The sequence below is a fragment of the Schistosoma haematobium genome, chromosome 7, assembly GCF_000699445.3.
Source record: "Schistosoma haematobium chromosome 7, whole genome shotgun sequence".
Lineage (NCBI taxonomy): Eukaryota > Metazoa > Platyhelminthes > Trematoda > Strigeidida > Schistosomatidae > Schistosoma > Schistosoma haematobium.
Genome location: NC_067202.1, coordinates 8,213,554 through 8,231,800, shown reverse-complemented (window position 1 = coordinate 8,231,800; position 18,247 = coordinate 8,213,554). Strand labels below are relative to the sequence as shown.

The 18,247-nt window shown below is 33.8% G+C and overlaps 1 protein-coding gene across 1 annotated transcript in view; it reads left to right on the top strand.

The window, feature by feature from the left end:
• The window catches only part of TSPAN5 (Tetraspanin-5), a 44,963-nt gene that overhangs the window by 21,168 nt on the left and 5,548 nt on the right, over positions 1 to 18,247 (top strand). Inside the window, exons 3-7 of the mRNA XM_051217916.1 lie at positions 2,342 to 2,507; positions 10,479 to 10,582; positions 13,003 to 13,077; positions 16,072 to 16,176; positions 16,951 to 17,041. Of these exons, the coding sequence (XP_051064351.1) occupies positions 2,342 to 2,507; positions 10,479 to 10,582; positions 13,003 to 13,077; positions 16,072 to 16,176; positions 16,951 to 17,041 (541 nt within the window). The remainder of the gene's footprint in view (positions 1 to 2,341; positions 2,508 to 10,478; positions 10,583 to 13,002; positions 13,078 to 16,071; positions 16,177 to 16,950; positions 17,042 to 18,247) is intronic.

Here is an 18,247-nt window from a genome sequence, read left to right as displayed (position 1 = left end):
GAACTGATGCTCCCTCATGAATTCAATCCCGTGTCACCCAGCTTCACAGTCAGAGACGTTACTACTGAGCTATCCGGGCCACGACTGACCTTCTGTAGGACTGAGATGTGTTTACAATTGATTGAGTGGTGATCAATGTCATGTATGTCTGTGTATTATTGTATATGACCGTGAAGCTGAGTGACATGGGATCGAATTCGTCAGGTAGCATCATTCCCCTGAAGATTAAAGGTACACCTTTCTGACGAGTGCCAAGTAGCATGAAACCTAGGTCCAGGGTTTCTTGTTGACTACCTCCAACCACCATCTTATCTCAAAATAGTGCATACAATGTCGAGTCACCTAGACTGGTGTCCACATTGCAACTTGATCGATAGGATTCAATCCTCACTATGAAGGACCTGACGTACATGCAATTGATCACCACCCAATAATCAATCAACTGTAAGTATTAATTAGTCTAATGTCACAATGATGTTCTGGAACATTTCAATAATAAAGTTAATAATAGTGTACACATTTTGTTTAATTTCTAATGTAAATGATTGTTATTCTATTCATCAAATGATTATTGTTGACCTTAAATTAACTTTTTCAATCATATTTATACAATGATTTTATTGTTAATTATTCAGTGAAATAGATTATCAATGTCTAATCAGGATTTATAGAAAACTACAATATTTGTGATAAACATTTACAATTTGTTTATTGTTTAGAATAATTTTCTTGTTTTGTTATTGTTTTTACATGTCTGTATACTAAATAATAAGTTTCATGAAATAGAGTCTATATAGTTTTATGATTTCATTGAAATGATGGACTGATCTAAGTTAGATCATCATTTAAAACTTGTAAACACTAGACGACCATTTCGTCGTAGTATGAAACTCCACAACAATATACGTTCATAATCCCACCCATGAGACTCGAATCCAGGACCTTAAGCCTCACACGTGAACTCTTAACCTCCAGACCACTGAGCCAACGTCCAACGATGTTAATGTATAAGCTCAATCAATTCACGATTATCACAAGACGATTATACAAGCATTAAATAAGTCTAACATATTTCCAAAAAAATGAGTAATTTTCATACAATTTATCATGACTACTACTACAATAAGAAATATGAGTTTTTAAAGATTAAAAATGCCTGTTGCTGATCTTGTTTATAACCATTATGCTCTGCCATAGTAAATGATATTGGCTGGTGTAGAAGTAGGTTGAAATAAGGATAAAACAGTAAACCATAAACATGGCATCAGCTCATAAAGTCATTAGCTATTGGTCTGTTACACGTCAATGTAAATGTAGAATTCTTGCTTATGAACAACCGGACAATCAAAGTCTATTAATGGAAGTAATGAGAGATATCATTCAAAATGAGTTATCATTTCCACTCTCTAACTTCTTATGTTAAACACTTCTTCTCTCATTATGTTAGTGTGAGTAATAACAAATTAAACTGTTATACAATTGTATCAGATTATATAATGTCTATGACTGAGTGATTATATGGTTCATGAATTCTTTTTGGTGAAAAATACTACGAATCATAATCTTTTTGTCCTTTGTATAATATGTAAACCATAGTCAGACCGATTCATGGAAACTTTAGTTTTATTCATATAAAAACATGTTATTAAGTTCAGTATACAACAGAAATATCTTGAATAAGGGATAGAAATAGCATATTACTGTTTATAAACATTGTAAATATTTTGGTAAGTATCTAAATATAAAGTGTTAGGAAGATTTGTTTTTATTTAATCCTCAAAAAATTACCTATATAAGCAAAGATGGATGTGGCTAGCAGTGGAATCCAGGATGGGCGTTTCGTCCTATTTGAAACTTCTCAGTTAAATGTACCTGCATCCTAGAGTTGATGTTCACTTCGAGACTCCAACCCAGTACCGTTCGCTTCAAATGCCATCGCGTTATCCACAAGCATCCTGGATTCCACGTCTAGCCACCATCCATTTTTTGCTTATAATGCTTGTGACTTAAAGTAATATCAAGGCAATCCATAGAAGATGCATATATGCCAATAAGAGCCTGATGCAAACAAACAACATAAGATGAATCTAAATTACTTATATCTTTAAAAAAGATTGTTTTAGTCATTTCAATGAAAGGATTCGCTTACTTTTAATGTTGTGTTCTATTGAGTTAAATAGTAATAAGTAAATAGTTTCGTATTACAGTTCAACTTCAAGATGGAGTTAATATGAAATGAAATGATGATGTGTTACTATAATGTTTAATATTGAAACAAGATTGTGTCATTTTTGCATCCAAAATATTAATAAACTGTACTTATCAATCTTTTGAAATAAAGATTGTAGGGCTGGCATTGCTCATACTTGGAGCCTTGATGGTTTGGGGTCAAAGTGTTATACAATCTCTATTGAATAATTTCGTAACCAATCTAATTCATCAATATATTAAAGGAAGTGATGGTGGACAAATTAATGAACTGGTTACAAGAATACTGACGTCTACTTGTAAGTAGCATGTTATATTGCTGATAAATTTTCCCGTATTATTTTGTGTTTACTGTGTCAACAGTTTATAAAGTTAACTTGATGTGTTTTTATTCATTCAGAGTAGCTACAGTCGAACATACCGAAGATGGGGGAATAATTTAAGTAACTCTAGAAGATCATTAGAAAATAAGTTACGTGTAAATGGTAATCTAATTGAGACCTTAAAACATTTTTGAAAAATATTAAGTTTTCATGATATGATCTGCTGTTGATATTTGTACTGCTTGAATAACTCATCTATATGCTTGGTGATTTCGTGATTAAGTTAAGGGTAAGAATTTGTACTTTTCCGATACACGGATTCTCCATGAACAGTATGTCAGTTGATTAAATTCAATGAGCAAAGAAATGCAGCAAAGCATGTACAATTTTTAAAAACATGCACGCAGACATTTCGGAGCACAATATTTCATTTCGTTGTGGAAGTGATGTTAGCTACTCGGGTTGTAAGACCTATTGTACTCCTGAACTATTTAGTTAATTGGTTACAAAAGTATAACAATACAGTTGGTAAGACTATTGTCACCGCTAGTTCACTGATTCATTTTTTGTGAGATACAAGGATGGTAACTGTACTCACGTAATGTTGCTAATTACGAGTTTACAAGCTCAATAATAGATAACTTCTGCCTCGTTCAAGGTTGAACGAACAGGGATCATATCTCAAACCCGATTTCCAATATCACTTTAAACTATAATCATCTGCATGTATTATTCGTCAAAAACTGACCTTATTGTCGGAAACTAGGAAGAGTTGGATAACGATTTCATCATAATATGAGATGCTTCAGCGCAATGCAGTCAGGGTTCAAACCAAGAACCTTTAGGTCATGTAGCATCCATTAATCTTCCTAACCATTATTTTACAATTTCAAATATGAAATATAGTCATAAACATTCATTATCATTAGTAATCACTGATTCACTCCCTACATATTTGAACTCTGTAATCATCAAATGAAAAACAGTATGGTCTTTACTTATTTCAATCTTATATTGAATGGGATTAGGTGAAAACATTATGTTTGATTTAGAGACCTATGAAAATCAACTGAATCAATAGTGTACACCATATAAAAATTAAAATTCGATTTAACTCGATAAAATCATTCAAAATGAAATGTATGTCACACTTTCATAGTCGAGTTACTAGAATGTTCACCTTTATTTCTCAGTAAAATATCCAGTGTATATATGATCATACAATTTTAGTCAATTTTTTTTTCTATAAAAATCAATCTAAGCGTTGTGAACGATTTATTGTTTAAAAAAATCCATAAACGGAACTTAATCCCGATTGCTTATTGATTGACATATAGGACTTAAATTTCCATGAATCGGTCTCAAGTTGATAGAAATCTTGTAGTGTGGTGAACAGAACACGGGTGGGGACGATCGAATGTATTTAGCACAAAATTACAGGACTTGTTAATGAAGTCTAACAATCATAAAGTAAATGCTTAATTTGCAAAATGTCCACCAATTGTCTCAAAATGACTCAGACTTCATTGTTCTTGCATTTTTCATACTAATTGCGTCCTGTTTCCATTCTTTACTGTTCGATCCTCTTGTCTCGCTGCTGCCAGACCTTCTGTTCACGACTAATTTCATATACTACTTATGTCAATATAAGTAGCACACACCACAGTAGTAACTTAGTTTCGTTAATCAATCACCTTTGTAAATGTTATTATATAAATCCCAATGGTATTTGAAATTAGAAGGCAATAAGAAGCAGTGACTGCAGTTTATTATTGCATAGTACGAATAACAAAGTTATAAGTGAATCGAACGAATTTTGAACAGAGGTAGATATATGTGTGTGAGCAAATGCAGAGGTGAATTTATGGTCAAATCGAATAAGGACGCATCTAGGCAAGGCAAAGACTCGTAATAAGATCCGAGTACATATATACATGGCAAAGAGAATGATTTATCGAGCGATATTTAAACTACTAATATTTAAGCTAGAAAGAGATATGTCCGCAGGCTGTTACATATGATCAAGCGTACATGTTTATACAGACAAGATAGTGATCATAATATGTTACAAAGAAATATGTGAATTGTTACTGTTGAAATAACATTATCTGTTAAGTTTATAAAAGGTCTTAACCAAGATTAACGATAATCGAAATTGATTGTAGGAGAGTTGCTATAATCTCTAAAATTGTTGAGTATAAATGTATAAGCTTTCATGTAAGGTGAATATTATCGTCTTAAAATTACACTATATCAAACAAGTGGGTTTAAGTTAAACATATAACTTATTGGAATCAAACCCAGTGACTTAGAAGTACTTTTATTCCCATTTTATGTAAAGAATCTTGATTCGTGAAATCCACTGAAGGGTATTAATGATATCGGAAGTTTTCAAGGTTATTTTTGTAGTTTTCCTTCAATTCTATCCATATACTGTCAGAATTCACTGGTAAGCTGGTTAAACTGAGTTATGAATAAGCGTCTCAACTAAATGTTTCATTCATATTCACTGACAAACAAATCTATACACGCAAAGCGTACTAAATATGTGATTACCTCAAAGAGAGCATAATAAGAAAGCTGCATAAATAGGCCTCTATATCATCAATGAATGATTAATTTAACCTTATAGATTACAGAACTATTTAAAACCGGGATATCCTGGATGTGTGTTTTATCATAATATGGGGTTATTTAGCAATGATCATCCACAACGCTGCTAGGGGATGAAGTTGGGACCCTCAAACTCTGTGACGAGAGTTTGACCTTAAAACCAATGTTAATATACAGTAAAAACCATAAATCGAATCAGTTTTATAAACTTTTTATAATAAGAATATCACCTTGTTATATTTAAAAATTCAACTAGGAAATTAGCCACTGGATAAAGAGATGTTAACAATCGGTTAAAGAAAGTAACCAGAAATGAAACAAGGAATTGGACAGATGGTATTGTTTATATAAGTGCTTGTCCATCTAACTTAACTTTATCATGAATTCAGTTTTTGAGATCAGTATTCATTATGAGCTGATATCATCTGGAGAATCAGTGAAAACTCAAATGAAATATTGGATATCTGTTTCACTGTAACTTGTTACTCTCAGATATTCTATAGTAAAAGTCTACATTAGATCTTGAACTTAAATTGTTCAGTTTCCACAACAAACACATTACAACTTAACAGTCAGTGAGCAAATAACAAATAATGTTTATTTTCAGTTTCATTTATAACCATTCAGTATTACTAACGTCGGTGACAAATGCCTCATTCTCTATATGAGTGAACATTTTCTAGTCAAATAACTTATACAGGGGGCGTATATCAAATGGTTAATGATAGAATACTGTTATTTGAAATTTAGGAATTAATAAAGATGGGTTTGATATTTTCCATACAGGAAGAAGAATTTGTAATGACTGACAAGATTATCTTTTTAAGGCATTTATGTCATTATTAGAATGAGTTTGAAATATTCCGTTGTTGATATTTTGACTAATTTTGACCAGTTTTGGTTGAAATATATATGCATCCTGTACCAACTGTATCGACTTTAGCCATTTCAACTTTAGCTCAAAAAGCCTAACTTCTTATTCACTGAGCTCCCGGACTCAACGCTGAGTTCGAGTCCCGGAGCGAATATCAACACTGAGATGCAGTTGGGTCCACTTGACGAGTCCCGAGTTAAAAGAAAAGCTCGTCTTAGATTCCATTGCTACCCATAATCGATCTGTTTTAAGACATTCTTTTCGATTAGAGAGATGATAGATGATTTTAATTAGTTAATTTTAGTTTGATATCTACTATCTTAACATAATGAAAGAACAGAATGAAACAAAAGCTCTTATATGAACGAATTTCGTTCTATATTTTCTACGTTAGGAACAATCATTTCTGGTTACATTAGCAAACGTTCTTAAGTCAATTTGTTGATGTAAATTGTCTTTGAAATTGATCGGTTGATCCTAACTAAATTTTCCATCTTGACAATAATCAGATGAGTTGAGAATAAGTTCCCAAAGTTTTATTTTTAAGAAATTAATGGTATGGAGTGAGATACGCACTGTGTTGAACAAGAACACGACTGGGGATGTATTTGACACGCAAAATTACAGAGCATCTCACTAAAATCTGAGAATCATATAGTAAATAGTTAATTTTCAAAATATTAATCCATCGTTTCAAACGTGACTATTCCTTTTGCAAATATCATTGTCTCAGATTTCATTGTTCATGCATCTTCATACCAATTGCGTTCCGTTCCCATTCTTTCCTTATCGATCTTCTACTGAAATAAATTCTCTTCCTAACCCCCGTTATACACTACTTATGTGGATATAAGTAACCCACACCACAGTACCACAGATGAAGATAGATGATATTTATACAATACAGTGAAATAATTGAAGTTGGGATTGCCAACTAATGAACGTCAACTCAGTTGTTCAAAGCTAATAAGTTTACTGAGAGATTAAAAAGGGCATGAGTTTATTTTCTGTCTGATTCGTCGAATTACCTCTCTGAGAAATCCAGTAGTTGAACGAAATATCAATCCTGTGCTCCCTTATTCTCAATGATTCTGTAACTAATTTCAGTCTGTCAAATAAACTATTCTCAAATCATAACAATGGATTAATATATTAAAAAGTTTGATATTGGTATAGCTGTATTGCCGGCTCCAATGAATCCGCCGGACATCGAAGCAGCACACATAGATCTTCCTATAGATGTCAATCCACCAACTACGGAAGAAATTAGAATGGCCGTCAGACAAATCAAGAACGGGAAAGCAGCGGGACCCGACAACATACCAGCTGAAGCACTGAAATCAGACATCAAAACAACCACAAGCATGCTCTATCTTCTATTCAAAAAGATTTGGGAGGAGGAACAAGTGCCGATGGACTGGAAAGAAGGACACCTCGTCAAGATTCCAAAGAAAGGAGATCTGAGCAAATGTGAAAACTACAGAGGCATAACACTACTGTCAATACCAGGGAAAGTCTTCAACAGATTGTTGCTGAACCGGATGAAGGATGCGGTAGACGCCCAACTTCGAGATCAACAAGCTGGATTCCGTAAGGATCGGTCGTGCACAGACCAAATTGCAACACTACGGATCATCGTTGAACAATCAGTTGAGTGGAACTCATCACTATACATCAACTTCATTGATTATGAAAAGGCATTCGACAGTGTAGATAGGAGGACATTATGGAAACTTCTTCGACACTACGGAGTTCCTGAGAAGATTGTCAATATTATCCGGAACTCATACGACGGACCACAGTGCAAAGTAGTGCATGGAGGACAGCTGACAGATGCATTCCAAGTAAGGACCGGAGTCAGACAAGGCTGTTTACTCTCTCCCTTCCTCTTTCTTCTGGTGGTCGACTGGATTATGAAGACCTCAACATCTGAAGGAAAACACGGAATACAATGGACAGCTCAGAATCAATTAGACGATTTGGACTTCGCAGATGACCTAGCCCTCCTATCACGTACACACGAACAGATGCAGATGAAGACAGCCAGTGTAGCAGCAGTCTCTGCATCAGTAGGCCTCAGCATACACAAAGGGAAAACCAAGGTCCTCAAATTCAAAGCGGAGAACAGCAATCCAATCACACTTGATGGCGAAACTCTGGAAGATGTAGAGTCCTTCACATACCTGGGAAGCATCATCGATGAACAAGGAGGATCCGATGCAGACATAAAGGCGAGGATCGGCAAAGCAAGGGTCGCATTCCTACAATTGAAGAACATATGGAACTCAAAACAACTTTCAACCAATATCAAAGTGAGAATCTTCAATACGAACGTCAAGGCAGTTCTACTGTACGGAGCTAAAACTTGAAGAACTACTACAACAGTCATCAAGAAGGTACAAGTATTTATAAATAGTTGTCTATGCAAGATACTCAACATCCATTGGCCGGATACCATCAGTAACAACCTAATGTAGGAGAGGACAAACCAACTTCCAGCTGAAGAAGAAATTAGGAAAAGACGATGGAAATGGATAGGACATACATTACGCAAATCGTCAAACTGCATCACGAAGCAAGCCCTAACTTGGAATCCTGAAGGGAAGCGAAAAAGAGGAAGGCTAAAGAACACATTGCGTCGGATAATAGAAGCAGATATGAAAAGGATGAATTACAACTGGACGGAGCTAGAAAGGATTGCCCAGGACAGGGTTGGATGGAGAATGCTGGTGAGCGGCCTATGCTCCTTCACGAGGAGTAACAGGCGTAAGTAAGTAAGTAAGTAAGTAAGTAAGTAAGATAGCTGTATTATATCTCCGCATAATCAATGTAAAACATGGACAATTATAACATTTTGACATGTATTTCAGGATGTCTTCATGTTAAGAATAGGTTTATTAAATTTTGAAATCAAAGTACGTACAGTATGGAAACTTATTTATTTGATTGTAGATCAGATTTCTGGAATATCATATGTAAATAACTGTTGTTATCCACAAAAAACCCCTTCTGATATTAATCAACATATGGTCACTAGTAACTGGCTTCAAGAGATATTTCCTAGAGTTCTAATGAGAACCAGTGACCAGTGGAGTTCAACCGGGTCAGTTATGAGATAGTAACTCACTGGAGACAATGGTGGATGTGTCACTGAATTTCGTGTATTAGTTGAAGTTAAACATTAACACCACTGAATGCCAGCCAGCTCAGTGGTTTAGTGGTTAAGCCCTTGCGCACGGGACTTATAGTTCCTCGGTTTGAATCTCGCGAGGCGAGATCGAATTGGCCATCCAGTACTTCGGGGTTTTCTATGGTGGTCTAGCATCAATTGGCTCATGATCTCAACGACTAAAATTCAAATAACTTACAAGTTGTCTATGTTAGCAGATTAATGAAATTCATTTGGTGAATATACAGTGGTTATATCCACGTCTGTTACAGTACATGTAGGATCAGTAAAGCGCCTCTCACTTAAATGTATCATTCATAGAATGTTTTCATTGAAATTAAACTTTAAACAAAATAAAGGATTTTCAAATCTTAATAATTTAGGTAGATAATATAACCTACATTATAACGAGTAAATGCTAATATCCGATTGATTCAATATTCAATCATTGTTTCAACTCAATACTGAATGTTATTTGAACTTGTAAACATAAGGTATACTGATTCCTTATTCTGACTATCTGTGAAATTTAATTGATCAAACTAATTTATTAGTATCTTCCATATTCAGTCTTTGGAACATGAATAGATTAAGTGCCAACTTGAGTATGTGTGCAACATGTATTCAAAATCATTATAGATTAATGATTAAATCAATTTCATGTTGTCCAACCTCATCACCATTCACTCTATGATTTCATTTCAATACTTTAGTTTCATATGATCTTTTCATTTCTTCGACTTTCAACATTTAAAGTGAAAATATTGTGTTTGTTTTGTTCCTGTACATACACTTTATTTGATTTCTTAGAAAGTGAGTACCAGCTCATCTTTCTTCCCCATAATTTAGGTTATTTACGATCAATAGTTTGAATATGATTTATATCACCTAAGGGTTAATAATTTAAGTTAAATCATAAACATAATGCCCTTTATACACACCGCCCGTCGCTACTACCAATTGAATAGTTTAGTGAAATCGTTAGATTGGTGTCGTTGTAATGGCTTTACTGTTCGACTGATGCTGAGAAGATGATGTAATTTGAATATTTAAAGGAAATAAAAGTTGTAACAAGGTTTCCGTAGGTGAGCCTGTGGAACGATCATTATCATGAACCATAAATATATAATGAAGCATGCACCTGGCTTCGTGTTAGACTACTTAACGGTATTTACCCTAAGCTTCAGTAAACTGACTAATTTTTCTATTCATTGGGATATTACCAACCTATTAATATATTTATAATATCTAATTGTTTTTGTATTTTTATTGTGATCTTTATTATTTCCAGCTCCAGTTGGTTTAGCAGTCTTTATCCTAGGTGCTGTTTGTACAGGTATCTCAATATTTGGTTATTGTGGAGCCTGTTGCAATATGAAGATACTACTTTATATAGTAAGTAAAAATAATAATAAATTTCATTACATTAAAAAATGGAAATTAATTAATTATCTTTTACTTTAATTGATCATTTAATGATAAATAAAAATGATTAGCCCCCCCCTCGCTACTTACATAAAGTTTATGAATCTTAATGGGTATTTTGTTTTTCATATTTAGTTTTCCAATTTATATCCGTTACAAAGAAAGAACTGCATTTTTCTTTTGATTCTATATTTAGTAGTTTGACTATAGTTGATCATTATGATGACTAATTCAATATAGACTTTTCATATGGTTACAATTATTATTTCACTGAGTTGATTGACTAAATGAGAAAAAAATATGTACCTTGTGATACCTAAAAAAAGGAACAAGGGGGTGTAGGTAATAAATAAGAACTTTCGTCTAAATTTAATCGAATAGTTTCACAGTATTTGAGCGCCGAGTTAATGTGAGATATTAAAGATAATTCCTTGAAAAAAGTTTGGACCAGATGGTTAGGTGAAACATTGGATTCACTTCAAAATTTATTCACTGAGACTTTACAAATACATTCTTCCTCTTTAAGGGGTATATGGTTAGGATATAATCTAGATTTTTCTACAATTTATCATGAGTAGTGAGTATGTATGGAGAATGATGGTGAGTGGCCTATACTCCTTAATAAAGGGTAACAGGTGTAAGTTATAAGTATGTAGTTGTCTTACCAATGAGAAACAAGCTAGTTTACTAAACATCAAAAACGAACTTAGAGTAAATTGTCTCTTTATTTCAAAGGGTTGGGGATAAACTCCACATTATCAAATCATTTAAGTGTATCGTATTCAATGATTACAGTTATGTTTTCGTTTATTTATTCACTTAACATTAGATATTTTTGAATAATTTTTACTATATAATTAATTAGAGGTGTGACTTTTGGCATGTTGTAAGTTTTCTTCCATCATGACAAACTGCGTTACACTTGACACGTCCGTAGCATAAAGGAGTGGTATTTTCGTTGTAGAAAACTCTATATTTTTCATGCAATCCAGCAAAGACGATAGAGAATGAAACACACCCTCCTTTATGAATCACGATGATGTAAGTAATAAGTCTCGGTTCATTTTTGGTTGGTTGCCAGGTGCAAGGCCAGATATCTGAACGAGAGCGGAGTTTATCCCTACCACGCATCTTCACATTACTTGAGGAAACATGGGACTTCTATACTTGGAGTAGATTGATTATTCTAGCCAAATTTATGGTTTAAAAAATGATAAAATTCACAGAAGTGATAATAGAAGAAAACCAAGTACTTAATTGAGTCTTAACAAAATTGTTCAAACGTACTTTTATCGATATATTCGACTGTATTATAAATATATAGAAATATATATTAGGTCAAATTTAACTGTGTTAGAACTCCTAGGGATCTATTGGCTTGCTTTTCAGATTCTTTGAAATCAGTTACACCTTAACTCTCCAGATCTATATTGGTTACATTATCAAGTCAATTCTACTAGTTTGACTGCAATACTAAAACCTTAGTTAATAAAATACTGTCATCCCTTAAGATCAGATGGAACGATTCCTACCTAACGTACTGTACTGTTGCAAGAACTGAGATTCATGGATTAAGGTTTGAACTCATGAATGAATTTATGAACTACTAATTTTCTGAGTGGTGACCTCAAAATTATATCTATATCCCACTTTCTTTGTGGTAGAATACTCAGTGAACAGACCTCTCGAACTTCTATATGACTAGAAACGAGAATAGCTGAACTCAGAAACTTTAAAAACATTGATTTATAAAAAAAGTTGCGTTCACGAAGCAATCTAAGTTAGACCAATATTGAAAACCTGGAAGCACTGTATGGCCGCCTCGTCCTAGTACGTGACTCCTCAACAGTGCACATCCCGGCACAGTGGTCTAGAGTTGGTGTTAGCGCGCGAAACTGGAGATCTCGTGTTCAAGTCGTGCGTGCGGGTGCTTGGATGAGCACTTCTGAGGAGTCCTGTCCAGTGCTTCCAGGTTTCCAACCGTCGTCTAGTTTAGATTGACTCATGAATTCAACTTTGAAAATACTACGATCTCCACAAATCGCCAAAACTGATTATGAAAAAAGTGGGTAATAATGATTACGGTCTCATGGTTTTTAAATGCCTTGTAAGTTTTGACTTGATATGTATAGGTAACACTTAGTCATTCGTAAATAATTGTACACAGTAACCAGCTCCACTAATATATTGAAATAGTTTTAGGATCTGCGATGCACTACATTACTTAATGACCCAATATTAATCAGTGCAAATGGCTAATAATTTGAAATATTAGTTACTAGCCACAAACTACTGAACTTTTCATATAAGTAATACCTCGTGTTTTATTTCTTTTGTTCTATAATTATCATTCACGATTAACTGTCTGTTTTATATTCATTTCCATTTAGTACGCAATTCTAGTAGGAGCTTTGGCACTTGCTTTTCTGGTTACATTCAGTGTGTACTTCTCTCGTAAAGATGAGGTAAGTTCTACAACTTATCTAAACTGAACCATCAAATGTTATGATTAGTAGACTGATTACACATTTTCATTTATTGAAAAGACATAGGTTCACACTGGAAGAGATAAACTTTTAAAATTTTGAGAAATAAATGTCTAGTGGTACATAAACCGATATAAATCCTTCGGAAAACTACTTTTATGATTATTTATACATCACAAACCGTATCATAAAATATTACAGATCCAATGATTCAAGGTAGTTCTACTACTAAAGAACAGAGAAAAAGAAAGTCATTAAAGTGGATGACAAAAATAATCTGATAATTTTTGGTTAACTCACTTACCAGCTTCAGGCTTATGTCTCTTAAGTTTGAACCACTCTGTTTATGAATAGCTTAATGTTAGTGATCAGCTGCCTATTACCGAGATAGATGAAGTGCGGGTTCGGACCTGCAACGTACTAAATGAAATATAGATTATTTAACTAGCAAGTTACCTCCTTCCAATACACTAATGATTATTCAGGTTGAAAGTGTTTTGATTTGAACTCAAAGCTTACTAAATACATATAGCAGTAATTATCTGAATAAGTTGAATGTACAGTTATATGAAGGATTTGTGGGGATTGTTGTATTTCCACCGTTGAAATCGCTAGTCAGTCTAAGATCGACCACCACTGAAACCTCAAAGCAATGGATGGCCGTTTCGTCCCAGTATAGGTCTTTTCAGCAGTGTTCATCCACGATTTCGTACGCTGAAGTCTTTCGGTTGAGAGTTCATACAGTTACGAAGAAAATTTCACCACTGACTGAACAGCCAAAAGTAGTCCAAAGGTGTCACAGTCACTAAAAACCCTTGAATGTTCTTGACATTCAATCCAGTATAAATTTATGAATATATATTGCTAAAGAGTTTGAAAACGGAACGTGCCAATTGCTCAGTACTCCATAGTTTCTAATCATTCTTTAACTGTTATCTATTAATGATAAAAGTGGTCATCAAAACAAATATTTCTATTAAGATATTAAAAAATACAAATGTTTAATTAGGGAAATGTGTTCAGCAATTTCGGATGCCGGATAATTTGTCTAGAGGTTAGGTGTTCACAAGTGAGACTAGAGGTCCAGGGTTCGAATCACACGTTCACGATCGTGGATTAGCACTGCTGAAGAGCCTCATACTAGGACGAAACGACAATCCAGTGAACCGAGGTTTGCAATGGTGGTCCAGCACTGATCGATTCATGATCTCAATAAGAAAAATTGTATCTAGTTTTGCAATCACTAGTACCATTATGTCATCAATACATTCGGTTTATAGCATTGCATTCTAAGTACCTTAATTCTGGAACATATTATTCCTAACAATAATAGTATCAGCATTAAAATATATTGACTTTTTATTTTTGCCGTCATAATTTGTCCAGAAAAACTGCTTAAGTCTTAATGTATGTATATGCGATTGAGTTTGGAAGAACGAATCAGTTAAATGACATTCAGATAACCGAGTTGATAAATCTTTAATGAAATATGCAATTACAATGCTGCTATCAAATGAAATGGAAAATTTGAATAAAGCATCAATGTTAATCATAAAACAAGAAGTATACTTACGAAGTAACATGTAAAAATATAGAAGAAGAAAAGTTCTTGTATTACTGTAAAAAAAACTATCGTTGACAGATACTGAAGAAAATTTGCAGTAACTCATTTATGTTATTCTCTAAGCTGAATGTTTCAATACTTACGTAGTGAACAAGAACACGAGTGGGGATAATCAAATGTATTTAAGCACAAAATAACAGAACCTCTTACTAAAATCTGAGAACAATACAGTAAATACTTAATTTGCAAAATATCAATCGATTGTCTCAAAATTGACTGTTTTTCTTATAAATATCAATCCATCGTCTCAGATTTCATTGTTCGGCCATCTTCATACCAATTGCGTTCCGTTCCCATCCTTTCCTTCTCGATCTTCTACTGAAATACATTCTCTTCCTGACCACCGTTATACACTACTTAAGTGGATATAAGTAGCTCATACCACTCCTAAATTTCTAGACTTTCAAGGTTATCAGTTACCTATGGTTTATGTAAATAAACTAATTTTGATAATCAGTTATCTGATTTCGTTGAGGATTCAAATGTAGTACAGTATGAGTTTGTAAACAGACTATGGAGTTTATGTAGCGTGAGTTCAGTACACCAACCATAATTTCTTATCATTAGACCATGTTCACCTGGGCAAATCTGTTCTTGTTGGAACAGCTGAAAAACCCGTTAAATAAATGAGCTAACCGTTTTGTACTCATTCGGTTGATTATTATTTGTGTTCGTTTATCTTAATCACTGTTTATTTGGACCCTATAAACTGAATTAATAGTTCATGTATTGATTTGATTATCAAATTAATCCACATGCCAGACGGTTGGTTCGTAAATCACTTTAATCATCCTAATGACTGATCAATAGATCCACAACATATGCAACTAATACTTCCATTACAACCACCATCAAATTTGCGCAGGTATTTATAAATAATTGTTTGGTCTGTTGGCTAGATACCATTAACAATAACCTACTAAAATAGAAAGAACCAGCTTCTAGCTGAATAGGAAATTAAGAGGAGATGCTGGAGGTGAATAAGACACACATTGTGGAAATCGTCAAAATAGATCACAATGCGATTTCTAACTTGGAATTCTCAACGGAAAAAAAAGATAAAACAAAACACACATGGTCCCAGGAATTAAAGGCATACATCAAAATAGTGAAAAGGAGTTGGGGGAAAACTGGGAAGGAGAAACCATGACATAGTGGGGAGCTGAAACAACTAGAGTCAAAGAAGCATAAAACCTATGCAAACATCAGAGGTATTTAAATCATTCTTAAAATCACAGGTTTGTTTATCTGATGCTAGATGAAACCAAACTGAATATTCAACGAAACAAATATGGGCAAAGTTATTCCACAAAATTTAACTGTTATTTTAACACCTTTTTTACACCTAGATTGGCAACAAAGCAGTTGAAATGTTCGAGACGAGTGTAAAGAATTATCAGTCAATGGAAGCAAATACACTGGACAGTCTAGTGGTTGGTTTAATCTCGCCTCCAGTAAGCACGTGTACTTCATGTTTTTTTCTGAGTAATGTGTGTGTCTGCATGTAAGTATCAAAACCAATATAGATTCGAGGTCTTGAACAAGTCTTGAACAGAGAAGAATATGATTTATTGATTACTACTCCCTAGTTATTGTCCAAAATAAAAACAAATAATTATTTTAATATCAATGAATCTAGTTTTTTTCTTTAATTATTTAACGACTAAGTTTTATTGATGTAGAAAGGTCCTTACTTAGCAATCTTGGACAGGAACCGCACCCTTGACTACTTGTCACATCTAAGACCCTGATTACCCTAATTAAATTCAACTACGTAACGACAAGTAAATCCAAATTCCTAACATTGTATCAGGGCTACGAATTCTACCTGGTTAGTGAAGCAGAAAGTAAATGAAGTGAGATTCTAATCTTTAACTTAGTTGTTGCCTGACAACTGTTATGCTCTTCAAGTCATCACAGTCTTCAAAATTATATGTATAACCTAGAAGAAAATACTTGATCAGTGTATTGATCTTCAGATGAAATAGGCTGAATCAAACATTTTACAAGCTAAATCATACAGGTTCCTGGTGTGATCCAAGCATACGAGTTTTGAAAAACTTAATGGATCTTTATTCTTAAAATGTTTATGGTGATTCAGTGCAAAGAGTTTATAAATTTATTTTTATTTAGTGTGCTACAAATACCAGATAGATCACTATGCGTTTAATTATACGATAATTTTGTTTAACCTTTCATTAACATACAATATTTTTATTTTTTTATAGCTTCAATGCTGTGGCGTGGATGGTGGAAGTGACTTTAAAAGTTCACCTAATTTCTGGAAAAATGACACTTACGGTGGTAAAACATATACTAGTAAGCGTTTCTCCTATATACTTTGATGCCTTTTTTACTCTGCGTCAAAATGTGGCTTGAAGTACGGTCCAGAGACAACAGACTAACTGACTTACAACCACTGTATATACATATTTTAACAACAGGAAGTTGCGGCTAGTCAAAAAGAAACTCTGGACCTAGATCTTTTGCTGGCTGCCACCTACTGGTAGGCCATATATTCAATTAAATGCATACTTACTAAGTTATATAGTCAGAGAATGCCAGTCAAGAAGAGGAAACAACAGTTGAACTTTAGATTAATAAAACTGATACCAAGTATTTCGTTTCCACAAGTCATTGTATGTCTAGATCATCAAGACCTCTTAAAGTTCATTTTAAAAATGGATTGTTTATGAATTTATTTTAAAAAAATTAGGCAACAGTTCAATTGGCTTAATGAGTTAACTCTATTTATCTTTAGTTTTAACTAACTAGTTTGACTATCATACCGTATGGACGTTGAGAACTGAATGGAACTCCATTTGACTAATTCGTCATAGAAGTACACGTACTAGTAAAGGCAGTGTACTCAATCGCAAATTTCTCAGTCAAAGCCTATGATGAAATGTAGTCAGAAACATCACTCTCAAGTGGTGTTCTTCATGATTTTCAACCTTTCTCCTTTTCAATTAATTTTGTCGCAGATATCTTTCTGCAGACTACATATTCTTTTTGATGGGGTTTTGTTCTCTGAACTAGATGGTTTGGTCGTGGAGCTTTCATCGTTCTTATGAATGACATCACCAGCACAAACTTCAGATAGAAGTGCAGCGTTTGAATTTCTCCATGTGTGGTTCACAGCTTTTCCTGTACACCTTGGTGTTGATTGGTGCTTGCTAACATTACACTTTCTTCATCTAACCTTTAAAAGATTGATCTCTTAGGAGGAGGTTCTCGTATTGACTTTGAATATGTTGATTACATAGCCATATTTTGTAGAGACACTGACAAAATATAGGGTCTTCCGATCATATTGAGCAACAATGAAAGTATTTTCGGAGTGTTCTTCGTCCCTCTCAAATGATGTCATCATCAGAACACAATGGTTTTTCAAATGTGCTAACGATAATTGAAAAACATATTCTTTGTAAAGCAATACCCATAAATTATGGCCCGATTGAAGTATACTACGGGAAGATATATCTGATTAGTTAAAGGATTCATATTTCTTCATTTATGATACAC